The following is a 27,651-nucleotide window of genomic DNA, read 5'->3' on the forward strand; positions in this document are numbered from 1 at the left end:
TTTTAGAGTTCTTGCCCATGCAGAAAAATTTTGTTCAAAAAATCAAACTATTAAAAAACCTAAACAGGCAATCCATTCAGCCATTCCTACAACTAGACACTTGCATTATCCATTTTAAAACTTTTATCAGGTATTTACAATAGGCTCTGTAAAACATAGCTGTTCTCTACTGAATTGGCTACACCATAAACCTGTTAATAGGTCCTGGAATAGAATAGAAAATAAGTAACATGCTCTAGTTGCTACCTAATACAACTTTAAATTTATTGATAGCAACTTCAATAAAACACAATGTCACAAGTATTCGAATCTTCTAAGAATTAAAAACAGTCTTGGGAAAAAAAATTACAAAACATTAAGTTCATAGCTACCAGGAAAAAACAAATATTTTTCACAAAATCACAGAATGGTTTGGGTTAGAAGGGACCTGTAAAGATCATCTAGTCTAACCCCCATCCAATACCAAAATTGAAATTATGTTTATTAAGCATTGGGGAGACTATTTTCCCGGACTCAGGAATTTTAAAGCTCAAATCACCTACTAGTCCAAACTCTGTGCTATCTTGTTACTTTTGTGACAATGAGCCAATTAATAGAGGTTGAGATGTGTTGATTTTAATTGTGAGATTTATACAGAAATCAGTAATGCTGTTCTCCCTACCTCTAAAACTATACACAGAAAATCCAACTTCAAAGTAAAGCTATATTATTCATTCGATACAAAACAGCTCTTGAATATCATCACCAGCAAATCTTCACACTCCTTTATTATTTTGACTTCAAGAGAAAAATAACAAAAACTCCAAATATCATAGTCACATCATCTTTCCTAGAAATAGCTATTGTCAGATTAACAAAAAACACAACTTTAAGACATACAGAGTATGCAAACATGCCATCAAAACCCACTAAAATAAATCACAGAAATAAGATTGTACACTCAGATTATCTCAGAAAGTTGATGACACGTGCTTTTTAGAGAAATTACTAGAATTTTAAAGTATGTGGAATCCGTTAAGACAAGGATGTTAAGATTTCTTCTAAGCTTCAGTGCACACAGGGTAGTCCCAAATAACTTAACACTACCACAATTTGTATTGCACTGGTTCACAAAAGTTCAAGGCATATATTTTGGGGGTCTGAAATATACAGCAAGAAACACCATCCAAGTTTCCTACTGTCTCAAACTGAGCTTGTTTCCTTTTATCTAACAGGCAAAGATACTCAAGATCCAGATTTTAACTCCAAACCGCTGCTGGCAAATCAGAGACATACTGCGCATTAGTGATGTGAAAGACTGAAAGTGTTTGAACTAATGAGTTGAACTAATCAAGTCAGTTGTTCATGACAGTAGTAACAATCATTCTGGATAGCTTTGCTGAAGCTTCTCAGTAATCTAGGAATTTTAAGAGCAGAAAGCTGAGAGAAAGAAGGAAAAATAATACACCAACAGGCCAACTCACTCAAGTAACACTTTTGGACATTTTACCAGCAGAAATACAAGTACCTTGTTTTGGACAAGACACAAACACTTAAAAGTAATTTAAGTCACCAAATAAAACTAAACCAAAACCATTTTCTTAGCCCAAGAAGATAATGGATTGAGAATTGGTTTTGTTTGTTTTTTTCAGGCCATGTAAAAACAAGTTATCTGTCTAGAAGCCCTTCTCCTTGACACATGCTGAAAAATGGAAAGACACACTGCATCTATAGAAGCATTGGCTGGGAACATCTCCAATTTTCCAATTCAGTTACTCCAAAAGATCATTAATAGGCTGCTATTCTGCTGTTCCCTTATTAACAACATTAATATATTAATATCTTCATGACATGATCAACATCACGCTTTCATGTTGCCACTTTCCACTACATGGTATGCACATGCTTTGATCAAGACAAGAAGGCAGTTAAGTTCCCCCCACCTCAAACTCTTTATCCCTCAGCATCTTCCTTGGAGAAGTTTGCTCTTTCCAGATAACATCCATGTGAAGTAGCAGCCATTAAAGATGCTTTAACATACAGCTTATAAACAGAGTGAAATGGATTTAAATGGTTCAACAGCCTACCTTTCACAATCAAAACAAACAGGTCATTCTCAGTATACCAGTAGAAGAAACTTTTAAAAGCTGCATATCTGAAAGCAAACCCTTCACTAACCACACACATATTTTTCCACAACACACTGAAGAGGAGATAGAGAAGGATACGTAGTGGTCCTTTCCTACTAAAGCTCCATAAAAATCCAGGCTCAAGGAAATTTTTGCAGATTCCAAAGCAGTTTTCTCCAATTAAAATTTTTAATTCTACCATGTCAATACACACAGCACTGTTTAAATGCACACCTGTAAAGACTTTTGAGAGACCAGACTGTCCTCAACAGATGTCTATCCAGCCATTTACTTCTCTGGCACAAGAGATTTCACAATCTTTGTGGACAGCCAGCTTCAGCATTTCATCAGCCTAAAAGCCAAACATTTTGCTTTAACATTCAACCTAACTATTACCTTCTAAACAACAAGCATGGTTTCTTCTCTTGGTCTACAGAGAACTCAAAGCCTAGCTAATCACTAGCCTTTATGGAGCAACCCTTTTATAGATGTGAGGGCAGTCAAAATTGCTTAGTTTCTTCTTTTCTAATATGGCTACATGAGTTTCCCTCACAAACCAAGTTTTATAAACCTAATATTCTTGCAGAGACTAGAGATGTACATACTATGGTTAAAAAAAAATAGCCATACCATTTTACCTAAGGCCTTTATTCAACAGAGCAGATGAATCTCTTTCCTTCTCTTCAATCATACCTATTAACATGCCAAAATAACATGTCTAGCTGAAAGGACATCGTATTATTGATTAACATTTAATTTACTATGCACTGCAGTGCTCCAATGCTTTTTGGGGATACTGTTTGCTGTTCAGTAATACCCTTTCCACTACTTATGCCTTTGATTTTTCCTCCCTCAGTTCTTGTTAAATGAGCTTAATTACACTGATTTCCAATCTGCTATCAATCTTCTCAAGATCATTTTGAATTCTTACCTCGAACAGTGCTTGCAATCCTTCCAACTTGGCAACTTATCTATTTTGTGTTCACCATTACACAAAACAACAAAAATTCATTCAAAACAGAACTCCCGAGGAAGACACTTCGCGACATCCCTGTTTAACAGTGAATTTCCAAGTCAACTTCAAAAGCAGTTTTTCAACCAGCTCTACAAGATCTCACAAAAACTATTTTTAGACACATTTCAGTAGCTTGTTTTTAACATCAACCCAGACAATGGCAGAAACCCTGTAAAACTCAAGACAAACTCCATGTATCCCTTCCTCATTAACTGCACTGGCTACTGTAAAAAAGTTTGATGCAGGCTGTTCTTAACAAACCAAACTAGTCCATTTTCTGTTTGCACATTGGTTTTAGTTGTCTTCTACTTACTGACAAATTTCTCCTCCCAAACCACCTCCTCAGAATCTTTCAGGGGAATCAAAGCTCAGCTAACTTTGTTCTTTTTAAAAGACTATTATGATTGGATTCCCATCATATCATTTTATTCATTTTTAACAAGTATCTGACTACAACTTTTCCAGCAAAACTGAACAATGACTGCACTGACCACTCCAGCATTTTTGCAGCATCCATGATTTAAGATCGTTTTTCCTGTTCTTCCTAACAGAAGGGGATTTCATACCATAGATGCCCTGACTTTCATACTTGCACTACTTATTTTACCTCACAAGCCATTTTCCCTGCTCTCATTTTCCTTGAATGGACCCTTGTTGCTTTAAGGCCTTTAAAGATCTAAAGATATATCCAGAAACTAGTCTCTTACTATGCTTCCTATTTCGCATTCACATGCGAGATTAAACAGTAACAGTGAACATTCAAATTACTAATTTTAATTAGTATTTAATAATGATAGTAAGTGTTCATTAGCAACCTATTTCAACAACTAACTCAGCTGTACACTTGATCTCTCAGGTTATTCTCTCAATATGATTTTAAACACCTATTATTTTTACTCTACCTTCAGTATATTGCTTTAAGCCTATTAGTAAAAATTACTTGTCTTTCATTGTCACAAACATATATTTCACTAAAAATAAGATAGAGCAAGTGCACAAGAGAATTACATTAGCATTTTTTACACATGTATCCGCAATCTAAATAAATACATTTCTAAAAGAAAAATATGTATTTTTGTACAAGCTCAGACTTCCAAAGTTACCTAGTAAGGATATAAGCTGTTCTTTAAATGATGCAAGCACTTCTTTACAAATGCTTATATTAAGCAAAAGCGGTTTTTAAAAGACACAGTAAGCAGAGGATGAAGTCAGTTTGACAAATCAAACTGCTTCCACTCAGGCTCCTTGGTAGCCCTCCCCCACAACTTCTTTGGAGGACTTTTAATTACAATTTTAAGTATAATTAATTAATTTTACAACATTATATTACGGCCGTGTCCCCCAGGCCTACAAAACACTAAAATATTGGAAATAAATCGGCAACGCCTACTCACGAAACACAGCGGCTGTGCTTAATCACCACATCAGGCTCCCCTCTCCCACCTGGGGGGTCAATGCAAAGGCACAAGCACACGCTGAGGGAGGCACCCGGAGGAGGTACCCGGTTAAGCAGCCCCCAGCCCCTCACCCGAACGAGCACACCGCATCAGCCAGCGGGGCTTCTGCCCGGGCACGGCCACAGCTTCTGCGGCTGCCGTGACACCTGGAGGCGAGACGCGGGAGAAGCCGCCCCCCTGGCCCCCGTCGCTGGCTGAGGGGGCGGCTACGAACTACGTGCCCCCACCCCCCCCCCCAGGTCTGTACGGAGCAGCGTCCCCACCTGATCCTCGAAGCCGCTGCAGCGGGTGAGGGGGGGCTGTGAGGGGGCGGCGAAGGGGCTAAAGGCGGGCAGGGGCCGCCGCCTCCGCGGGGACCCGAAGCCCGCCCGGGGCGCCCCTCCCTCACCCGCCCGCCAAAGGAGCTGCCACACCGGCTCCCGCCGCCGCGCCACCACGCATGCGCTGCGCGCCGCGCGAGCTCGGTTTAAAAGAGAGCGGAGGCAGTGGGAGGAGAAGGGGGCGGAGCCCGCGCGCAGGTGCCCGCGTGCACGCGGTGGGGAGGGGCTGGGGCGGGGCTTGCTGCTCCAGGCGCTCCCCTCAGTGCCGAGCCGGTGTGGGCCGTAATGGCCCTGTCCTTCCTCACGGAGCGCCCCGAAAGGAGGGCGAGAAGCTGAGATAGCGGACGCAACCTCGCGCGAAACGCGCCTCCCCGGTGGCGTCACCCAAAGATGACGTCACCAACCGCCGCGTCTCCAGCGCGCGGACTGATGCCGCCCGCGCCCCGCCCCGCTCCTCCCCGTAGCGGGAGGCGCCGCTCTCTCTCTGAACGAACGCGTTTTCTCTATGGTGAGCCTCCCTTCCTTCCCCCTCTTCTCTATGGTGCGCGCCCAGGCCCCTCCCTGCGGGGGCGACGGCCATCTTGGCCGGGTGGCGGCGGCGGAGCACGTTGCGTGCCGGCCCGCGGGACAGGGGACGCGGTTCCCCGCTGCGGCCCGGCCGGGGAGCGGGGGCGCCTCGCTCTCTCCCCTATCTCCCGGTAAGCAGGCTCCGATGGGGTGGGGGGGGGGATATACCGGTGTTCTCGCACGGGGGGGGGGGGGGGGTAGGGAAGGGGCGCTGGCTTCCAGTGCTGCCGGCTCTGCCCCCCGCCGCTGGGCTCGGCCCGGGGGCCGGCCTTCTCCCGCGGTGCCGGGGCCTGGGGCTCGCCTCTAATCACCACGGGAGCGGGGCCGGCCGACCGCTCCTCGCCCGGGCCTCGGGGCCGGCTGCTCCCGGCCTGACCTGGCTGCGCGGCAGCGCCGAGGCGCCGTGCAGTCGTTGCCCCCAGCTCCGAGGGAGCCGGGCCGCCCGCTCCATCGAATCGGGGGCTCACGGCCCGGGCAGAGAGATCGGCCCGTGCGGGGTGGGAAAGGCCGTCCCTTCGCTGGCTAGCACTGCCCGCACATGCGGTTCGTCGTCTCTGGCGGGTTGTACGTCATCTTACAGTGCGTTGCGTTTTTTGTTTTTTTTTCTTTTTGTCAGCCGTCCTGTGCCGTGCAGCAGCAGCGGGGTGAAGAGAAAACGTTTCCTTCTGCCGCTGGGCTCAGGCGCAGGAATCGCTTTCGTGTGGAGACCCTGCGCGGGCTCCTCGCGTTGTGGGGGCCGGGAGGGGAAAGCCGCTATTTTTCTCCTCTGAAAGCAGCGCCTTCCTCTTGCAGAGTAAAAAAAAAAAAAAAAAAAAAAAGCCATGTTTTGCCATATTTTGAGGAAAGTTAATATCCATGTGCGTGCTTGTGTGGTGGGGAGATCAAGGCTTCTCACAGGTTTCATAAGGTGATGGGGTAAGGCTGTTTTTCACAAGGTATGTGTAAAAACAAACCAAAAACTTGGCAGGGCTTTTCTCTAGGACCATAGTACTGTTTCCTCTCTGGAATGCACTTAGTTATTTCACCTGCAAGTTTATGTGATAGTTTTCAAGTTTCTCTGCTATGGTTTCCTAAACTTTAGTCCTAAACAAGTGAAATGCTTCTGTAATTTTCATGTAATAGATTACCGATTTGTAGGTTTATTCTCATGCATTTTACTTCATGTTAAAAGGAAATATTAAAGATTGACTGATAATTCATACTGTTCAGCACCAGCTAAACACACCCACTCATTATGCTGCGTCAGTATATTTGACCATATGCTTTTCATGTTAACACTGTATTTATTTTCATATTCATGTTGTGCCTTATGAGTAATATAATAAGTTAAATACAGTAGGGAGATTTGGGGCTTGTTTAAACTTCTTTCTGTACATTGTCTCAGGTTCCAAAGCAAATGTCAAAACCTTAAGCATGGACTAGTTCTTAATTCTTAGTAGATTTTGGTGGTTCTTGTAGCATTTACTATTATTTCTGCTTTGACACAAATGTAGTGATCTCATATGCAGTTTGCAAATCTGTTCTTTGGGTTTTGTTTAAATTTTCTTTGGGTATCCTAGTTCTTAATGAACAGCTTTTGGCTTCAATAAATGATACTGTCAAGGTTTTTAGAACCTCTTTTTTTTAGCAGTTGTTACTCCTCTTATTCTTTCACCTGTGTCATCAGTCCATTGTTCTGGAAAGATTTTCTGTTGTCAGTCCATCATAATTCACTAATTCAAAATAACGCTTTACTCTTGTAGTTAGTAACAAATTAATACTTTTGTGTTTTTGTTCTGTTCTTCTTGATTTGGGAAGGGGAAATACAGACATGAACTTAATTGCTTCTGAATACCAGTTTCTCCTGCCCTTAAACTGCTGACTATACTTAACAATTACTGGTATGCTGTATTGTAGCATATGCATATTGTCTGTGTTGCTAACCTGTGTTCAGTGTATTGAGAGTTCTGCTGTCTGAACCTTGGTATCCTATTTGGTATGTTAAGTTAAATGCCACCAACGTAACTGCATATAAATATGTAACTTGAGTCTTTCTGGTTTTGGACAATGTTGTTTAATTTGCTCTAAACTGTCAGTTCTAAGTAGAAAATGATGTTGTTGTCATCATCATCTCCTCTTCTGGACAATTATCATCATAGACATCAGGACAGTGCTGGAAATTATGTAGAAGTGACAGAAGTCACAAATTTTTTTATTTTTTTTTTAAGTGGTTTAAGACCACTGGAGAATTTTGGATAAGCTGACACTTCCATTATGTAGATGGGAGCAGGGAGGCACGAATGTATGTCTCCATGCCAGTTCGTTGGCTCTATTCCCCCCCACCAAGTACTTTATAAATGCTCAATGTACTTATTTCTGTGGCCCCTTCAAAACTCTTCACCACAGATGGGGCATTCTCCCATATAAGTGAGTTAGGCTGTTTTATTACTTACCAACCATTGTCTCATTCAGCAATGGGTAGTAGTGTAAACTTTAATCTGATTATGCCGCCAAGACTGGGTGAAAAGCTTACTGAGGTAGGTGGCAAAACCTAATTGTTTAAAGCCATATTTGACTTGTCTTTTAGAGCAAACCCCACCCCATGCTCCTGCTTTGGTGCTTTAAGCGAAACACCAGACTGGAAGGGTAGATGGCTGAGGAGAGAGTTTGCCTGGTCTGCTATCTGTACTGCTCAGGCAGTAACCTCCACCAGAGCTTTGGGAGGTTGAACAGGGAAGGCAGGCTCCTGTAGTACGGCAGCTCAGTCTTCTAGAGCTTGCTTTTGTAACACCTGGAAGGGTTTACATGCTAGTTAGAGCTAAGAGAACTAGCAGGGAAAGCCCTGCCTGGAAGATAGTGTGGTCTGTCTGCTCAGGGTACTCAGCCACACAGGCGTTGGAGAAGGGGCTGACCCAGATGAGGCACTTCTCTTGGGAAACTAAAGAGAGAGTTGAGTGGGTGATTCACCCCCAAATACTCTATGCACTGCAAACTACAGGGCTTTTATGAAAAGCACTGCCATATATTCCCAAAGAATGTATCTTTATTTGAAGCACTGACAAAATCCAGTATGTCTCCTAGAAAATTACCCAGACTCAAACATCCTTTCTGTTTTTAAGAGTAAGACCTTCAGTTTCTTGTTTTCTTATGTAAGAAAAATGTATTAAAGTGAGAATTGCAAACCCATTATTCCCTGTCTGTTGGCCTGGCCTATGGATGTAATTGCAGTGTTTTGCCCTACTTTGTCAATCTGGTCTGATGATACAGAACTGTAAAATCACTTTTAATTTTTTTTTTTTTAAATATGCAGTCATTTATTTGAAAACACCAACTATGTTATTAGGACTTTTTGGCTTAGGAAATGTTAAAAAATTAAAGAACAAAACTGAAGTATTAAAAGTAGAAACTGCCACAATAAGTTGACAGCATGACTAATAATTACATTCATTTCTATCTGATGAAGAATATCTGTAGACATTAATTTAAAAATACTTTGGAAATTGAAAACAGAATTAAGACTATCACTTTTAAAAGGAACCACTTAAAATACTCGTAACTATGGTAATAATGGAGGTAAAGATACCATAACATCTTAATTTCTGACCTTTGCTCCCAGTTAGATGCCAGTCTTCCTTTCTTGTATATTACAGGAGTATCTGTAGGATTCCTTTCAACTAAAGTTCACAGGGGAGTTTAGGGCAGGATGGAGTTTAACATGATAAATGTGCCATACACCTGTTGTATTCTTGCTTCTTTCAGGAGATTGAAAGTCACAACCTTCCTTCATTTAATAGCTGTGTGTAGTAAATAGTCTCTAAACCACTGCAGGATACTTTAGTTTGGTGAAGCCAAGATGAACTGGACATCCAACAGAAAATACTTTCTTTAATTGAAACATTGGAATCCTTTTCTTGGAAGGAAGCGTGCGTGTGGACTGCGTGGAAACCTGAAGAATCGGTCCCGTTTATGTCTTTGAACATCTGATACATACTGCATTGAACTGAAATTATTTTGAATTGGCATCATCAGTACGGCTGCCATCACTTTATTTAGTGGTGGTCAACTGGAAATGCTTTGCACTTTATTTATGGTCTTTCTTTAGACCTAAAATAAAATCTGTTTTTCATCTGTAATATCTTGTAAACTTCCGAGAGCCTCATAATTCAGTTGTCTTTGTTGTTCTGGAGCAGGAGCAAGAGGAGGGAGTTTTTCTGAGGTGTGTGTTGCTCATAGGAAGATAAAAGTCATTATTATTGTTATTTTCAGTATGATGTGTGAATATGGGAAAGGAAATATAAATGTACTTTAAAGTACATTCCAGCTTTTTTTATCTGTCAAGACTTAAATTCAGAATTCTTTGTCCTTCCCTCCCTTCTGGTACAATTGTTGACATAAATTCCCAGTACAATCCAGTGCTTGCCAGTGTGCATTACAAATATCTAAGCAAGGGAAGAAACAGTTACATAGAGGAATACAAGTAGTAATTTCACTTCTTTGAGTGCATTTATTTGTGATTTCAGGAATATTTAATCATCTAGTCCTCCAAGATCTTTCTCTTCTAAAACTAATTTTATAAAGAATCTTGCTCATTTTTATTGCAATATATTATAGTCATTGATACCATATTAGGAAATGCAGAATGTAAGTGTAGTTATTCTAATGAAACTCAAGATAAAAGAATCAAACATCATCATGTGTATCTGTTCCCATTGCTTGGATTACTTTCCTATATGCAACTACAAATTTTCACTTTGAAAACTGGTTTATTATTTACAGTATTTTAGTAATTTAATATAGAATATTAGCATACAGTTTGTAAAATTAATATTATAATCGGATTCTTGACGTAATAGTTGTAGTCACAATTTAACTGCCAGACACTGTGGCATGAGCAAGGTTACACAAGGCAGCTTGTGAAACTGAAATTTGCAGCAGAATAGATTGTTCTGTTGTTAGTATGACATGCTTTGCTTGGAAACACGCGTATTTTCAGATGTAACCATAGTTCTGTTTTACAGTGGAGAAATAGGAATGGAATGGAAAGCTGATGTTAAAGATTTGTGCAGTTGTTTATACATCAGTAACCTTACTACTTGTATCTGAGACTTTGCCCTGTTTGCCATCTTGCTTAAAAGAGGAAAAAAATAAAATCATTTTGCTTTTTTCATCTCTGAACTCTGCTAGTAATAACTTCAGATATGTATGTTCTTCTCTGTGCTGTCAGTAATTATGTTCTCTTTCGGATTTTTTTTTTTCCTTAGGATCTGGAAGACTCCCACTATTCCTCCTCATAATTGGTGTATGCGTTTAACCCTAAATTGTGCATTATGGCAGACAAGCTAACAAGAATTGCTATTGTCAACCATGACAAGTGTAAGCCAAAGAAATGCCGTCAAGAATGCAAGAAGAGTTGTCCCGTGGTTCGAATGGGTAAGAGATGTAATTTAACAAAGTATTTAAATAATTGAAGAAGTTTTAAATAATGTTCTACTAGAAGGAACTAGTTTTTTATAATTGCTAGGTTTTTGTTTATCATTCGTGCTTCGTTTCATAAAACCTTTAGAAGTATCACTGAAAGCATGAACAATTCATAGTAATAACGCCACTTTTCAGGTCTTCAGATGATCTGATGCTTCAGTGAATGTTAATCAGTTACATGTTCCTCTGTGGAATTTAGTAGTACTGGCAAGAATTCTGATTTACCAGAAACTTTCTTGAGTTAATCTTATTCTTTTTCACCAGGAAAACTGTGCATAGAAGTCACATCACAGAGCAAAATAGCATGGATCTCAGAAACACTATGTATTGGTTGTGGTATTTGCATCAAGGTAAAAGTTAGGCTGCTTTATTTAAAGTGATAAAATTTCCTTATTATGCTATTATATTTAGTAATATATACTGTAACTTCCAAAAGCAATTTTGTTTCCTGAATAATCAGGCTTTGTTAACTGTCATTGTTTATAGAAAGTGAAGTACTGTGTCAGTTTACTGAACTGATTGGGGTGCAGGGTGTGGGTTGTAATGTCTTGTATATGGCTTTGGTTTGGTTTGATTTTGTTTGTTTGTAGTTATAGACATCTAGCAGTAGAAAGGTATTTTTGTAAAAGAGCTAGAGAATATATGCAGTGTGCCTTATTTGTATTGTAGGCTGGCAGTCTGAGTTGCTAACTACTTAATTTGAAAAATGTGGTATAGAACTTCTTTGGAAAGTTGGCTATGTGAATGAAAGCGAAGTAATTTGGTAAAAGTTCTTTTAAAACTATTTTAATGCACAGCTGGGTACAGTACAGTGCATAGCATTTTGTTAATAAATTGTTTGTGTGCGCTAGTAATCTATATGTTTATTTCCATTACAGAAATGTCCTTTTGGAGCCTTGTCAATTGTTAACTTACCTAGCAACCTGGAGAAAGAAACAACACATAGATATTGTGCCAATGCCTTCAAACTTCACAGGTATTTTATATTTCAAATCAACGTAAAAGAGACAAAAAATTCAAGTTTTTGATAGTCTAAACATAGTGCACATCAAGATGTTCTTGATTATTACTTCAGTAGCTTCTTTTTTGAAAGTTAATTATTTTTTGCTTATTAAAAAGTATTGTAATGAAATAAAATGTTAGTGCTTGTTTTACAGAGCTCCTGTTTAAAGAAATCACTGCTCTTAAATCTTTCTTATGACCTTCTATTTTTAAGGAATATTGATTTAATTTGAATTACATATTGGCAAGTTAACAAAGGCTGAAATAATCAGGAAGTCTGAAAACAGGGTGTGACATTTACTTTAGAACCAAATGTTGGTTTCTCATGGCATTAATATAATCCAAAGTTATTGATGTTGTGTACAGGTTGCCTATCCCTCGTCCAGGCGAAGTACTGGGATTGGTTGGAACCAATGGTATTGGAAAATCAACTGCCTTGAAAATTTTAGCAGGAAAACAGAAGCCAAATCTTGGAAAATACGATGTATGTATCAGCAATAAAATAGACTTGGCATTATAGGTAGCTGTGGTTATATTTTTTTCACTGAATGTTGGTATCTGTGACCGCGATAAAATTTGCGAGGACATTGGCACTTTGCCTAACAACAGCCAGTGACCTACTCCACACAGAAACAATAGTAGAAGGATGTTGTTAACAAATGCAAATTCTGTATATAAAGATAAGGATACTAATTATAATTGTAACTCACTCAAGATAAATACAAGAGGTAGGTTTCTGTCTTTAAATCACACTTAAGGGTTGGGGTTTTTTATACCTGTCTTTAAAAATGTCAGCTTTTTTCCCCTGCATGACTTACCTGTTCCCCATCAAGGGATTTAGGTAGCTCAAGTTTTGGAGTTTCTTCTAAGTTCAATATTGTTTTTATCTGAACAGTGGTAGTCTTGTGGTATGAGCGCTTACCGTGGTCCTTGTGATCTCTTAGGCTTTTTTAATCTTTGATTCTTTTGAAGATGATCTCTTATAAAATATGCTCTTATCGTAAGTTGTTGAAGATGTTTCCCACTGTACACTTAAATGCTGAGTTCTGAAAATCCTTAATTTCTTCATGTTGGTAGATACTTAGGAATCTTGATAGTATTTTTTGAGTACCAGACCTAGAATAACGTGTAATCTCCTGGTCTTCATAGGAGATCATCATGCGTTTTCCTATGTATTTACACTAAGTCAATCGGTGCAGCCAGCAAGCAAAATAATTTACAGGGGTTTGTTTACCTAGCACTACTCCAAAGATTATTAGATAAAAGACATGAATAATAGCTATTGTGACTCCTCTTCTCAGACAGTACTCCAGGTATCACCTTCTCACCTTTGAATGGTGTGGTGACAATTGAATTTTGATGCTCACATTTGTCCTTCAAGAAGGACTTCTGGGAACAAGTGTGTTCAAACTTTCTTCATCAGTTTCTTTACCTGAAAGAGTAATGTTTTAATAAATTATTAATTTTATGGCTGCCACTTAAAACTGCAAAGAAATAATAATTTCCCAGCTACATTTTCCATTCTCTTTCAAGTTTGGTTTATATTATTTTGTGGACTTCTTGTTTCAGGTGGTAGTATTGCAGAAATAGCAAAACTTTTGACTTTCTGAATGTGTACTTAATTGAATTACCATGCTTCCAAAATCAGACTTTCCTGTGAAGAGTCAAATCATTATGACCACAGAAACACGTGGTATGAATTAAACCTTCTGTGTTGCTTCTGCTCTAAAACTTAGGAAGCACTTCCTCTGTATATTTGCTTGGTTTGGAAATATGGCTGTGTTGCTCTGTTTTCATACTGTTTACCATCAAAATAATTACCTTGGCACTATTCGGAGTAGTATGCTGTGTAAAACAAAACTGTACCAAGTTGGGACTTTTTCCTGGGTCTGTACAGTTCTTTTTTTTTTTTTTTTTTTTTTTTCTTTTTTCCTTTATCTTCTCCTGTTTTCTTGGAAATGTTTGCTAAAAGCAGAGAAAATGACCAAATTTTATTGCATCTTTTGTGCAAGTTGATTTTATCAGTCCAACCCTTTTTCTTTGGATTAGCTGGATCAGATAGCTAATAAGTGCAGTTACAGTAACCCATACTATCATTTTCCCCATGAAGCAGTTTCACTCGTAGCTTCTTAGCTGTCTAAGAACAGTTTTGGATATCCTAGGTACAAATTTAAAATGCTTTTTCTTGAAAGGTCTAGTGACAGTGCACCTGGGAAAAAAAAAATCTGAACTTTTGCCATCCATTTTGCAATTTTATAATTATTTTTTTTTTAATGGAAACTTTACAGAGGCAATGTGAGTTTGGTAACTAGCTTTTATCCAGGCTTTTTTTTTTAATCTTACAAGCATGTTCTATTTGCCGTATTGATCAGAATTTTAAAATTAGATATTTTTTATGATGTTTTTAGAATGGTATAAGCAAATACAGGCTTTAATTTTGTCACAGGATCCACCTGACTGGCAAGAAATTCTGACTTATTTCCGAGGATCTGAATTGCAAAATTATTTTACCAAGATCCTGGAAGATGACCTTAAAGCTATTATTAAACCTCAGTACGTGGACCAGATCCCTAAAGCTGCAAAGGTGAGAAATTTTCATGAGCTGATAGAAAGCTGGGAGCTTCTCCTGTAATACCTCTCTTGTGTTTAAAGATTTTATTTAGCAGTATAATTCAATGTCAAAAATTTACTATTGTATGAAATTTTTAATGTTTAAATAATATTGTGGGGTTTTTTATTTTTTATCATGTAGGGAACAGTGGGATCAATTTTGGATAGGAAGGATGAAACTAAGACACAAACCGTTGTATGTCAGCAGCTTGGTAAGTAATTTTGTAAAGTCATACTTCAAAGCATTTGAGAAATGCCTATTGACTGAAAAAAGAAAGTTACTACTAATGTGATAGTAGATTTAAATAATACCAATTTAAAAAAAGACTAAAAAGTAAAGATGCTTTAGTTTAAAGCCTAAGGCTTGTTGTAAGCATATCTGAACCAATGCAAATACTACTTTCTAGTGGCAAAGGCAAACTATTTGATCCATGCTAGTTAACAATATCTAATGCAGTTTCTGTTTCATGGTAGAAAGTGTTTATTTTTAAATCTGGAAAAATTTCAGTTACCATCTGCTCCTCTTGCTTGCTTACAACTCTGGCAAAATCTTAACGTACTCTCTTGTGAGAACCATTACATATGGAAAATACTAACCAAGTACAAAAAAACCCTTTTTATATTTCCTCTCCCCAAAAAAGCTGCATATAGCTAATTATAATGGGAATGGTACTGCCTTCTGAGAACAGTGCATTTAAGCAGAACAACATCTGCATAGTTCTGCCTTGGTAATTTTTTGTAGGTGTTTTGAATTCATTTGTTAGTAAATTTAGGTGTTAATTTAGATTTAACAGGGTTCTTTTTGGTAGATGTGAGCGGTAAAGGTGGGGCTGCATTGTGCCACCAAGAGCGTGGTATTTGGGTCCCACTTAACTTATTACTGAGACAGCATATTCTTGAAATGTATATTCTGATGAGAAAATACTGGCTTTGCAAATTTGCCGTAGCATGTGAGGAACTTGATTTGCTTGAAAATCAGAACTCTTCAGCCAGGTCCAACAAGAAACACCTTTAAAACTGATATAGTTTCTTTTTAGGGCCAGAAATCTTTACCAAATATCTGATGGAAAACCAAATAAAAACCTAATCCTTCTGCGTGATAAGAAGCAGCCATACAAATTCATTGGCTAATGCTGCAGAGAAGCTGTAACTTGCTGTGACCTAAAAATAACATTATGATGCTTCTGTATAAACTGAACGCTTATTTTACTTCTTTCTGGTTTTTTCCTCTGCGTAGGATGTCTGCTGTGATTATACATGTTTCTGTAGGTAATAAAAATATGAATTGTTGTGTTGGTTATAATAGATCTAAAATTAACCGCTTATTTGCAGACTTAACCCATCTGAAAGAAAGAAATGTTGAGGACCTTTCAGGAGGAGAACTTCAGAGATTTGCTTGTGCAGTTGTTTGCATTCAGAAGGCTGATATGTATGTTTAATTTACTTCTGTTACACATTGCTTCTAATAATCTGTCTCCAAATATGACCCTCCTAATTTACCTTTATTGTTAGAAATAATACTTTTGTTTTGAAATATTTAAACAAAAGGATTTTTAGAAAAAATTGTTTTTACCAACTCAGCAGCTGAGATCCATATACACTCCATATGTAATCTCTGGGGTTTTTATGCTTTAATTCATCTTACTGGAAATAGCTAATTTCAGAGACCAATTTCAGCATCACAACTTGATAACCTTTCCCTAATCCCACAAAAATGTATCCTGTATATTGCTGTATGTTTGACAGCCTTCCTCACTTAGCTTCTTAGCCATAAGAAATGGACGGATCCTTCCCATCGTTGGGGACGTGTGTCCCTCTTCTCCTGTCTTGTAACCAGGAAATTACTGTCTAGTCTGTGCTGTTTCCTGACTCTTTCAGGCCAAGATCAGAAGAGTTTTGGGGTTTGGGGGTTTTTGGTATTTCTAAATTTCTTTTTGTTTGGGTTGTGGGGTGTTTTTGGTTGGTGTGGGTTTGGGTTGCTTTTCTTGTTTGTTTTGTTGTTTTGTTTTTTCTCTTATGGAAGATGTCCTTCTTCCAGTCTCCTAAAGTATTTTCGCACTTTTCAGTTCATGTTAAACTGAATCACAACTGAGTGCATGGGATTCCTAATGGATTGCTGATTTCTCATAACATTTGATAACTTTGTCAGAGCTTTTGGCAAAGTAATACTTAACTCGAACCGCTTAACAATTTCACATGGCAGTCATCAGAGATTCAAAGCAGGCGTCAGTACATAATTCTCATTTTTTCCTCTCAATATAAATACACAGAAATTAAAAACATTATCATTATTTAATGGTTGAAATGTTAGTATTAGGTGTGAATATGTAGAAAACTTGCATTCACTAAGACTTCCGTTTTTTCTTTTGGGGCTAGCTTCATGTTTGATGAACCTTCTAGCTACCTAGATGTCAAGCAGCGCTTGAAGGCTGCCATTACTATTCGATCCCTAATAAACCCTGACAGGTAAATACAAACTTGAAATGTTTTGCTAGACTGTAATAATAAGTGACTGTTTACAGAGGGAAGAAACACCCAGTCTATCTCTCTAGTAGTTCTGACATCTCAGTACACTAATAGATGTTTAAAATATTTTAAGGCAGTAATATTCTATTCCTTTGCATTTTGGAAACTTACTTCCTATAGTTTCTGTACTATTTCAGCACTGGGGTAAATTGTGTAATAAGGATGTGAAAATACAGGTGGTTATTTTTCACCTGAATATTGCTGTTCCATCCCCTTCTCATGAAGATTTTTTTTTTTTCTTAAAATGTGCACAGTATTTTTCGCTCCAGTCAATCAATATTCTTCCACTTACTGTACATAAAGAAGCTGCCAGTTTATACTGAAGATGGACTTTCAACTTGTCATTCACAATGTCTGTTTATTGGACAGTTTAAAAAAATGCTTATCAGAGATTTGAACATGGGTTTTTTAGTATAAAGCTAAGAATGCTATTAAATGAAAATCATGTTGATGGCTTTTGCTTATGCAAGACTAGAGTAAGAAAGAAAGAAAAAATGTTTCATATTGAAGTATAAAAGCATCTCTCTGGCTCTATTTTTCAGGTACATTATTGTCGTAGAGCATGATCTAAGTGTGTTAGATTATCTCTCTGACTTTATCTGCTGCCTGTATGGTGTGCCAAGTGCTTATGGTGTTGTTACTATGCCTTTCAGCGTAAGAGAAGGTAATTCTTGCCATATTTCTCTTTTTAAATGTACCAAAAAAATTGTATGGAAGAGAAAAAGGTACCAAAATGCTGGTTATCTATTATGTGACCATGTCTTCTTCCTGTTGTAGTTCAGTAACTAAAAAACTACTGGTTTATTTTGTGCAGAATTTCTGTTTTACATGATCCTGAATTTATAATTCAACCCAGACGTCTTAATTATGAAGTGCCCATTGTCTCTTGCTATGGACATAATTCTAATACTTGCAGGTGTTTTGTAAACAGTGGAGTTACACAAAAGACCCTGTAAATAGTAGAGAAAGGGCAGGACAGAGTTTGCACAGTGCAGAGGTATGTAGTGTTCAACTGAATTGACCACGCTTGTAGCACTGAGACTCAGTAATAGATGTTTTTGGGAGAAAGGGTCCAACAGCAGTAGTTTCTTTACACTCTATGCACATTACTAAGTCTAGGTTTTCAGGAAGAGCTTCCATAGCCTTTTTGTAATTTTAGTAAGATTTTTCTTCATTCAATTTGCATAATGTACATACTTTCAAACAGAAAGTTTTGTTGCCTCTTTTAACATGCCGTTTAAAATCCAGCGTTCTCCTTATCTGACTGGAATTTACAGTCAAGAATTGAAATTCATCTTGTCTGCCTTTGTTGTAGACTTTTTTTTTTTTTTTAATGCTTTTTTTTCCTCCCTTTATAGGCATAAACATTTTCTTAGATGGCTATGTTCCGACAGAAAATCTAAGGTTTCGAGATGCATCTCTGGTATTTAAAGTGGCCGAGACAGCTAATGAAGAAGAAGTTAAAAAGATGTGTATGTACAAATATCCAGGAATGAAAAAAAAGATGGGAGAATTTGAACTATCCATAGTAGCTGGAGAATTCACTGATTCTGAAATTATGGTGATGTTAGGGGAAAATGGTAAGTGCAATTCTTGTTGGGAACTGCTTCTACAGCCCAAAATATGCTCCTAAAGCCCTTTTTCAGTCTGGATCTTCAAAATTACTGGGTTTTGGTCAGGTTGAACTGGTGGTTTCCTAGTGAAGATGCCAGGCCACGAACTTGCTCTTTAAATAGTGGGGGCTTGAGGTTATTGAATGTTAATGATGCCACTGTGTTTGTCTGTTACCCCATTTTAAGAGTGTAGATTGGCAGGATGCTGATTGACCTGGTGAGCTTAGCCACGAGTCTGCACTGTTGTAGCTTGAGATGTCTCTTCCATGTGAAAAAGCAATAGCAAGTGCTGCTTTCTGGAAGTGAATATAGGAATTCTCAAAGCAGTTTAATTTTAAAATGTATTCTTCATTAAGTCTTTTTTTTTTTTTTTTTTTGTATCAGTGACTTCATTGTCAGAGGTCTAAGTTATTAAAAGTCTGAAGTAACATGAAACTTGCGTTTTATTATAGGAACTGGCAAAACTACATTTATCCGGATGCTTGCAGGAAGACTTACACCTGACGAAGGAGGTAATGCTTAATACATTAGTAGAAACCTATTTTGAAGATACTGGAAAGGCTCTTGTTTTCATTATAAATCTTATCTTTTTATAGGTGAGGTCCCAGTTCTAAATGTCAGCTACAAACCACAGAAGATCAGTCCTAAATCTACAGTACGTCTAAGCCTTATTTATTGTATTGTGTTTGCTACAAAAAGCATGTTCTTAGTACACAGGTAGAATTTCTTTATGCCTGGAACAAAAAGCTCTATTAATTTTATTTCTTCTTGTTTTCTTGTGGTTCATAAAACTGAGCAGCAACGTTTTTCTTCTACTAGGGAAGTGTCCGTCAGCTACTGCATGAGAAGATCAGAGATGCTTATACGCACCCCCAGTTTGTAACTGATGTGATGAAACCTCTTCAGATAGAAAACATCATTGACCAGGAGGTATTCATTGCCTGAGACAACATCCTAACTTGTCTTCTTTAATTCTCTGCCTGTACCTGAACTAATTACGGCCTTATTCCCCTGCCCCAATAGGTTCAAACACTGTCTGGTGGTGAGTTGCAGCGTGTTGCATTAGCTCTTTGTCTTGGTAAACCTGCAGATGTCTACCTAATTGACGAACCTTCAGCGTATTTGGACTCTGAACAACGTCTAATGGCTGCTAGAGTCATCAAACGGTAAAATATATGTGATGGGAAAAATACATGACGCTTTCTGTAGTTTTACAATAATTTTACATTCAGCTCTCTCACTTTTCTTATTTCAGTTTCATTCTCCATGCCAAAAAAACAGCTTTTGTGGTAGAACATGATTTTATCATGGCTACGTATCTTGCTGATCGTGTGATTGTTTTTGATGGTATTCCTTCCAAGAACACACTTGCAAACAGGTAAGAGACTTGTTTGGATAAGTTAGCACGATAAAAAGAGGACAACATAGAAATAAATTGTTTATCAGTCAGAAGCATCAACAAAAATAAGGAGGTGAAGCATCCCTGCCTGTAGAAATTTAAGCTGAATTTAAAGTGATCCAAGAGTGTCCAGAGGGTTCTGGCTCTTGTTTTTTGAAGCAAGGCAGAGAAAATAGGATCAATCCACACTTAAGAGGCTGCCTAGACACAGAGTTCAGGCATAGCTGGAGAATGCAACCAAGCCCTCTAACGCTAGACCAGCTCCTGGCTTAAACTAGCCTTAAGCAGCTGCACACCAATCACACTGCAATCAGAGGAGAACAAAGAAGTGGCATTGAGTGTAAGGAATGAAAAAAAGGACCAATTTTAAACTATGCTTATGAAAATAACTTTCAGCTGTACTAAAAGAAAACAGTGTACTACAGGTGCAGGTATGCAAATGTTGTGAAGTGCAAGGCTTGACAGCAACACATGATGTACACAGAGTTTTACTCTTTCAGAGCAGTCTCTTGTGATATGTCTACTTCGTGCCTGCAAATAATTTCATGTAAATGACAGACATTTTGAGGAGCAGCCTTACTAGAAACTAGGCTTTTAGAAGTAGTAATTACTAAGTACTTAACGCAAGCCAGATGAAGTGAACACACTGGTCTAGCACTGTGTTTACAGCACACTGCTAGCCTGGTTTTGATGGTGTATTCCTTCTAAGAACTCACTTGTTTGAATTAAAAAATCACAATCACATAACCGTTTCTCAGCATCAGTGTACGTTACGATCTTTGTTATATCTTACTAATGGTGCAACTCTTTTTTTTTTCTTTGAATGTAAATAACTAAGTCTGCCAGCAGGCACAGGTGTGGATACAGAGTAAAAAAAAAAAAGTAAATGTCCGCAGACCTGCTGACATACTGCTGAGAGATGGGAGGAGTAGGTACCACTTCTTGTCTGAGACATGATTTGACAGAAAACGTAGCCCGTCCTGCTGTGTCAGATGCAGCTGACATTTGTCTTACCAGATCTGAAGGAGCTCAGGGTGGAGGTCAAAGCTGCCTGTAACCTGCATAGCATAGAACTTCTGCAAATATTCCTGCAATATTCTTCTCTTTTAACAGTCCACAGACTCTTTTGGCTGGAATGAATAAGTTTTTATCTCAACTTGAAATCACTTTTAGAAGAGACCCCAACAATTACAGGCCAAGAATAAACAAACTCAATTCAATCAAGGTAAGAAAGAAGCACCTTTATAGTAAAGAAGCCATGACTGTTTAATATCAAGCCAGGTTCTAAAATAAGGAACAAAATGAAGAGTAACCTGGTATTTTTGCTGTGCTGGAAAACAGCATGTGAAATGAGTAGTAAGAGTAATAAAGTTTAGGTAAGTGTCTTGTTTCGGCTGTGATCAGGCGTGCTAAAGACTATTTCAGTAACATTGACCTTTTTTCTCTTCCCAAGGATGTGGAACAGAAGAAGAGTGGAAACTACTTTTTCCTGGATGACTAAATATTGAATCTGAGCATCTTTCTAACTGGCATATAGAAATGCATATTGGAACCTAAACATTTTTGGATGAGAAGGCCCAATCAGGTTTTAGAACACTTCATCTTTTGGAGCTTAAAAATTTCTTGCTGCGTGTAACACCTGAGACCAGTAGCAGTGTAAATCCTAGTCTGAGTAAAACTGCCACTTTCTATATTTTCGTGACACAGCCCTGTTTTCAGTGTAATAATTTCAAAATAGACCACCTTGAAATTGTGCAAATAAGTCCCCAGATTTTTCAAAATCTAAAGGAGGTTTTTCAATTCAATATATCCTACTCACATACCAAGTACTGACTGGACTTCCTCATTTTAAAAATCTTTGAAACTTTTCTGTATAAGAGGGAAGCTTATCAAGAATGTCAAGGTACAGAAGCGACTTCTATTTTAAAAACGTTGAATCTGGATGAGGGTTTCGTAAATAAATATCCTCCCAACTTACAGCTCTTCTGTGACACAGTGCAAAACTTTCTGAATTACTAATTTAAAAGTGTGTATATCATGATGCCATGCTCATACTATAGAAAGGAACACACAAAAGATGGAGTACAAACTACATGTAACAATGTAAAGGAAGAGATTTACCCCTTTTGTAGGCATCTGTCTCTATGCATCATCTCAGACCTACTTACAGAAGAATCATCAGTTAAATAAAGACTTAAATATTAAAATCCTTTCACATCTTCTCTAACTTAAACCTGCACATGCCTGGTTTTTCCAGTTGCTTTGTCTACAAACTGAGCAGTATACTGTAGGAAGGAGGTTTTTGAGTAATAAAGCCATCTGTTTCACAAAGGATTGATACCTTGTCAGCAAACTCCTCCTCCCATACTGTGATAAGAGACACGCAGAGCGGAACAGAACACTTGCCTTAAAGCTTGTAACAAATCGATCATCTGTAGGCAGCTTTGTTAAGGAGTCAGGAGGGCATGGCAGCTCATCTCAGCACAAGGTCTACTTTAGGTTTAGGGATTTTCAAAAATCACCAACCAGAGCATGGTCTCAGTTTACATGCACACAGCAAAGCACTTTGTTTCTAAGGGCTCTCACAGCACCCTAACTAAAGGGGCATTTATAAACCAGATCGGATGTTTCAACATCAGGTAAGAGATCCCTTGTGCTGATGATCTGAGAAAACCAGCACGGTTCACTGCAGATAGCTAGCGAGCTTGCTTAATAAGCCATCCTGTTTCTGGGGAGAGTTCACTTAATGCAGTAGAACTGCTTTGTAACATGCTCTCATAGTACTCTGTTTCTTTACTTTAGGATAAGATCATCTCAGATTTTAGAAGCACATTACAATCAAGCATGATTTAGTAGATTAAATATCCTACAAAGCTTACCATTTTCAGGGATACATATTCAGTACTTCCAGCACCAAAGCTGTGGTTTATAGAAAGGTAACCAGATCACTTAGGTAGGAAAAGTGAGGTTACTAGCAGGTGTGAGAATCCTGACCAACTCCTTCCTTCACATAATTCCTCACACCAACCATCTTTCCATGGAAGATACAACTTTTTACAAGGTTAAGATGCAATTAGTACTTTGGCCTAAAGTGAAAGCTTTGATCCTTACTATAGACAAAAATGAAGAGAAATAAATGGGTTGTTAAAGTTACCAGCTAAAGGTTCTTCAGAGAGATCAAGGGAAAAGTGCCTATATTGGAGGGTTCCTACACAAGTGTTACACAAGTTTCACAGACATGTAAAAAGAACTTTCAGCTATGTGTCTGGAAGGAACAGTGTATATCTTCCATACAACAGTTGTCTGTTCCGCCTTCAGTGGCATGTGAAAAATGTTGAGAAATGAAAGAAAAGGTGGCTTTGTTCTTTATTTACATCTGTCCCTCATAAATTAGAGGCAAAGACAGTAGTTTTGTTGTCTTTTAGTCATTAATGGCGTTACTTTATAACCTTGGCAGTATTGGGTGTTACACAGACTCTACCTAGAAATCCATCTGCGTTACACCAACAGGGGTACTCCATGAAAAGGTACAGGTAATGAACATGGCCTTACAGCACCACCACCACTATCGAAAGTCACAGCTCAAGTCCTGCAGATGAGTAGAAAGCCCTTTGGACTGGAGTTCGGCATTTTCTGCCCCGACTGGGGCAAGGTAAACATTTAGCAAATACATCTCAGTTCAATGCTGAGTATTACACAGAGGAGTCCCCTACTAACCAGTGGGATCCTGCAGTCTACAACACCTTGCCCCAGGCAAAGGGTTTGGCCAATCAATCCACAAGTCTCAGCAAAACCAGAGGAAACCATATTTAATCAACAGTCAAAGTGGAGAAAACATTACATCTGCACATTGCAGTCCTTACCTGGGCCAGAGCAGCGAGGCACGGCATAGGCCCAGCTTAAATACTTTACGGCAATTGTTAAAAGTAAATTCTAAAAGCAGAGTCCTACCGTACATTTCATGTCATGGCAACAGTTTCGAGGATGTAAATATAATTTAGAAAGAAAGTGAAAAGACAACTGTTTATTTTAAGTAGGGTTTTTATACATGGCATGCAACTGAAAAGTTCTTCATCACGTAACTATCAAGTTTCCTGATCAAGGGTGTACAATCTCGGACACGAATGAAAGGGTACCATCACCTACACAGGTATGTACAGAGATATAAAAATATACACAACGGTTAATTTTACAGAGCAACAGAGCTGAGTGAATACTGTGCGCACTGCACTCTCCGCATTTGGACAGCTGAATATCCAAACTGCAAAGGCAACAGGAACACTGCAGAGATCATTGTCAGGGTCAGAAGAAACAGCATCAGAACTCTGACACAGTGTAAAAAATATAAGGCAGAAGCCACTTTCTTCTGAACTGTAGGGAAGAGCAGAGCACACCGAGACTCTCCATCTTGCTTTTAAAAGTAGTTCCAGCAATGAGTTGTACATGCAAAACATAAATTTGCATCAACAGTGCAACAACAAAAGAATACTGAACAGTAGCTCAATCGTACAAACTTAAAAAAAAAAAACGTAACATGTACTTTATGCGTCTCTCCTCACAAAATATCTAGGATTTGTCAGTGCATTAGTGTTAAAGTGGCATTAAAAAAATTTCTGCTATTATAACAGATGCAGAATTATTTTGGAAATGCATAGCATCTACATTTTTATTGTCTTTGTAATTATTTAGTTGGCATAGGCACCATTCTAGTCACACCAGCATGAAGAATTCTTTCTTGGTGGAAACAGCCATTCTCATCAATTCATACACAGCTATTCTTGACTGCTTGTCTTGATTTTGATTTCAACAAATAAATGCTTTTTAAAATTCAAAAATATACCCTATGAATATTAAAAGAACTATATACAACATACCTAAGACACAGGGTTAGCTGGCTGCCATATGTGTAACACACTGAAGAGAAACATTCAAGTTTGACAGATTTTTTTTTTTTTTTTTTTTTTTTTGAGATGAAAGGCCTTTGGGTTGGAAGCATATCAAAGACAACAGTGCAGTAGGCTGAGAATTCCTTTAGCTCAGTTCAGAACTAAGGCATTGTATGATAAAATATACATTTATATTTGGTGCAATGTTACCATCAATTTTAGAATCTAGATCACGTCAAATGCTGTAATTTGTCACTCTAGTAAACGTATGTATCCATCTTCTATCGCAAACTCAAACCTTTGTGGGGAAAAAAAAAAATTATCAAACACTAAACCTATATTGGTTTTTTTTCTAATTTGACATTGAGGAAAAAATGCTACGCCAAACAAACTCTATAATCCCCAGAAAACCATACGGTAGGAGTTCACATCCTCCTAGTCTTTACTCGCCAAAAGTTAAAGATACCCTTGAACTTCACTAAAAAGAAACATTAAGAATTGAAACTGCTACTTCAAATTACTTTTTGCATTTTAAAATTTTCAATTATCCATCCATTCTATGCTTGATGCCCCCTCTGATTATCTCCCAGTGTTGCCCTTCTCCTGTCATTCCTGTATGGCCTCCCTCGGAAGTTTCGCTGATACTGGTAGCTGTCATCTCTGGTTCTGCCAGGTGCTCCTTTCCAGGCTTCCTCGCTTCTTTGCAACGGGTATCCTCCCCGACTGGAGTAACCCCACTCAGGTCTCGGCCTTCTGCCTCCTCCGTAAGTCTGGTTATAAAATTGCTTGGATCTACCACTTCTCAGCATGTCAGAAACTTCACTCTCATCTTCAGAGCTCTCTTCCCTTGTTCTCTGTGCCCTGTTTTCTGTCTGCAGATTGCCAGCACCCTTGCAATCTCTACCTTTATCAGTCTTCTCCTTACGACTGGAAATGCTATTTTTGAGTTCATTTTTTGGCGGTTCCGCCAACAGCGGCGGAGCGTTGTGCACCGCTGTCTGCCTCTCACTCCCCTGTACTTGTGGAGAACGATGTTGCTGCCCGGCTGGTTTTTGCTTAGCAGGAGAAGCCGAAGGACAAGTTGGCTCCAACTGAGGTGCCCTAGCTGAAGTTTCTTTCGGGGCACTGCATTCACCAGCCACGGGGAATGATACGGCGTTCGAGCCGCTGCTGCTGCTGTTAGTCTTCTGAAGCGGTTCTGCACAGTTTACTACAGGAGCTGGAGGGCTGCACTCTTTAGCCATGTACACGTTTGCAGAGGTGCCAGCTGTTGCCTCTTTGTCCTCAGGTGACATGACTACATTAGGTCTTGCTACTGAATTTTCAATGAAACCCTGAACCGGGTACCCATACCAAAAGTGAGGAAAGAAAGGAGGTGCTATTGGAACAGCTCCTAGGAAGTGATTGTGTCCAAAGGGCGGCTGCGGGAACATATTTTTCCCTCTCAGAGACTCCTCGTAGTTTGCATGAAGAGCTTGCACTGGGTTCTCTGATTCTACACAGACCTGTCCTTGACTTTCCGACACCTGAGCTGTAGGTATAATCAGAGGCAGTGATGGAGACCTACTATCAACCTGTGGCATTTGACTGTTGGATCTGACCTCACTCTGAACAGGAAAGTGCCTGTTTGTTCGTGCAGTTTCGGTTTCATTCTGAGTCGGCGGAGCCTCCTGGAACCAGGGGTTGTGCGGATAGACAGGAAGGGACACGTTTGGGTACATTCTACAAGCAGCTAAATAGGCCTGGTGCAGGGGGTACAAGTAAGAGTGGGGTGCCCACATGGGACAACTGTATGCCTGCAAGACAACAGAAGGGAAAAAAAAAAGGGGGGGAGAAAAAAGTGTTTGGTCTTTTGAATGTTCAGACAGACATAATAGCACACAGGTCATTTACCATTTTGAAACAGTTAATTACAGGAACTAAAGGTTATTTTTTATTTACACTGACTGCCCTCAATTCTAAAGAATATCCAGGGCTCCAGGATGATGTTCTAATTTTTTTGTTTTCCTTCTAAATGCAGTTGAAATGGGCAGTTATGACTAGTAAGAAACCTTGGTAATATCATTTCTATATAGCTAAGTTAAACACATGATACTATGAAGTCAAGCTTTAGCTATGCATTTGAAGACAGACATTTCAATTTTGTTTTCCAGAATCACAATTATTAATCAGCCATTTGCCCTACTAGCTCACTTTTCAAAATTCTAAGGGCTAACAATCAAAGCAACAAGAAGTCTTACCACACATACATTTTCCCTAAAAAAAACCCCCAAACAAGCAGACAGAAAACCAGATGACAACAGGCTACACCAAGACTCGAAGTTAGATCATTGCCCCAAGGACAATTTGTAAAGACTGAAACCCATATATATTCACACAACCCAGAGATCAGCTTTCTCAGATGCCCTTTCATAAACTAGAAGGATAGGTTTCATTAGAATATACAAGACACTTTCCAGGTGCTGGTGGGAGTCACACAACAGACACGTACCATTTCCAGCAATGACCATTTCTGTGCCTGAGTGAACTCCAGCTACGTTCACAACACTGAAGTCATCCCCCTCAGGCAGCAACCCCTTCCCTTTCCTCTACTTCCATGTTAATTAACTGCCACATAGTGGCTTACAGTTACAATTGCTCAGAGTTAGAATTTATAAACGCAGGCTTTGTGTTTGTACCATGGCACATAGC

The 27,651-nt window shown here is 38.9% G+C and overlaps 3 protein-coding genes across 10 annotated transcripts in view; 1 reads left to right on the plus strand and 2 right to left on the minus strand.

Moving 5' to 3' along the window:
* The window catches only part of ANAPC10 (anaphase promoting complex subunit 10), a 37,881-nt gene extending 32,984 nt beyond the window's left edge, over nucleotides 1-4,897 (minus strand). For all 3 annotated transcript variants that reach the window (XR_012835215.1, XM_075751235.1, XM_075751236.1), the window contains exon 1: nucleotides 4,844-4,897. The gene's annotated coding sequence lies outside the window, so the exon portion shown is untranslated. The remainder of the gene's footprint in view (nucleotides 1-4,843) is intronic.
* A 491-nt stretch (nucleotides 4,898-5,388) lies between these two features.
* On the plus strand, nucleotides 5,389-22,405 carry ABCE1 (ATP binding cassette subfamily E member 1). Of its 3 annotated transcripts, none has more exons than XM_075751220.1 (18): nucleotides 5,389-5,408; nucleotides 10,708-10,876; nucleotides 11,189-11,274; nucleotides 11,803-11,900; nucleotides 12,293-12,410; nucleotides 14,373-14,510; nucleotides 14,679-14,748; nucleotides 15,869-15,965; nucleotides 16,913-17,002; nucleotides 17,605-17,726; nucleotides 18,421-18,642; nucleotides 19,128-19,187; nucleotides 19,272-19,330; nucleotides 19,495-19,605; nucleotides 19,699-19,841; nucleotides 19,931-20,053; nucleotides 21,188-21,299; nucleotides 21,528-22,405. In XM_075751220.1, the coding sequence occupies exons 2-18, from the start codon at nucleotides 10,774-10,776 to the stop codon at nucleotides 21,573-21,575; spliced, it is 1,800 nt and encodes a 599-aa protein (XP_075607335.1). In that variant the 5' UTR covers nucleotides 5,389-5,408; nucleotides 10,708-10,773; the 3' UTR covers nucleotides 21,576-22,405. The 3 variants fall into 3 exon arrangements, with proteins under 3 accessions (XP_075607335.1, XP_075607334.1, XP_075607336.1); XM_075751219.1 differs by lacking the exon at nucleotides 5,389-5,408 and adding an exon at nucleotides 5,448-5,598; XM_075751221.1 differs by lacking the exon at nucleotides 5,389-5,408 and adding an exon at nucleotides 6,089-6,374.
* A 2,611-nt stretch (nucleotides 22,406-25,016) lies between these two features.
* OTUD4 (OTU deubiquitinase 4) overlaps nucleotides 25,017-27,651 on the minus strand; it is a 33,361-nt gene continuing 30,726 nt past the window's right edge. For 2 of the 4 annotated variants that reach the window (XM_075751239.1, XM_075751241.1), the window contains exon 22: nucleotides 25,376-26,756. In XM_075751239.1, coding sequence (XP_075607354.1) covers nucleotides 25,518-26,756 — 1,239 coding nt within the window. In that variant the 3' untranslated portion in view covers nucleotides 25,376-25,517. Of the gene's footprint in view, nucleotides 26,757-27,651 lie in introns of all 4 variants that reach the window. The other 2 variants (XM_075751240.1, XM_075751238.1) reach the window with 2 other exon arrangements.

The sequence above is a fragment of the Balearica regulorum genome, chromosome 4 (genome assembly GCF_011004875.1).
Source record: "Balearica regulorum gibbericeps isolate bBalReg1 chromosome 4, bBalReg1.pri, whole genome shotgun sequence".
NCBI lineage: Eukaryota > Metazoa > Chordata > Aves > Gruiformes > Gruidae > Balearica > Balearica regulorum.

Bases quoted from the DNA above. Each gene is read 5' to 3' on its own strand.
- ABCE1 (XM_075751220.1), top strand. From the start codon at position 10,774: ATGGCAGACAAGCTAACAAGAATTGCTATTGTCAACCATGACAAGTGT. The intron at 10,877-11,188 runs GTAAGAGATGTA...CTTTTTCACCAG, and splicing joins TTGTCCCGTGGTTCGAATGG to GAAAACTGTGCATAGAAGTC. The intron at 11,901-12,292 runs GTATTTTATATT...TGTTGTGTACAG, and splicing joins AATGCCTTCAAACTTCACAG to GTTGCCTATCCCTCGTCCAG.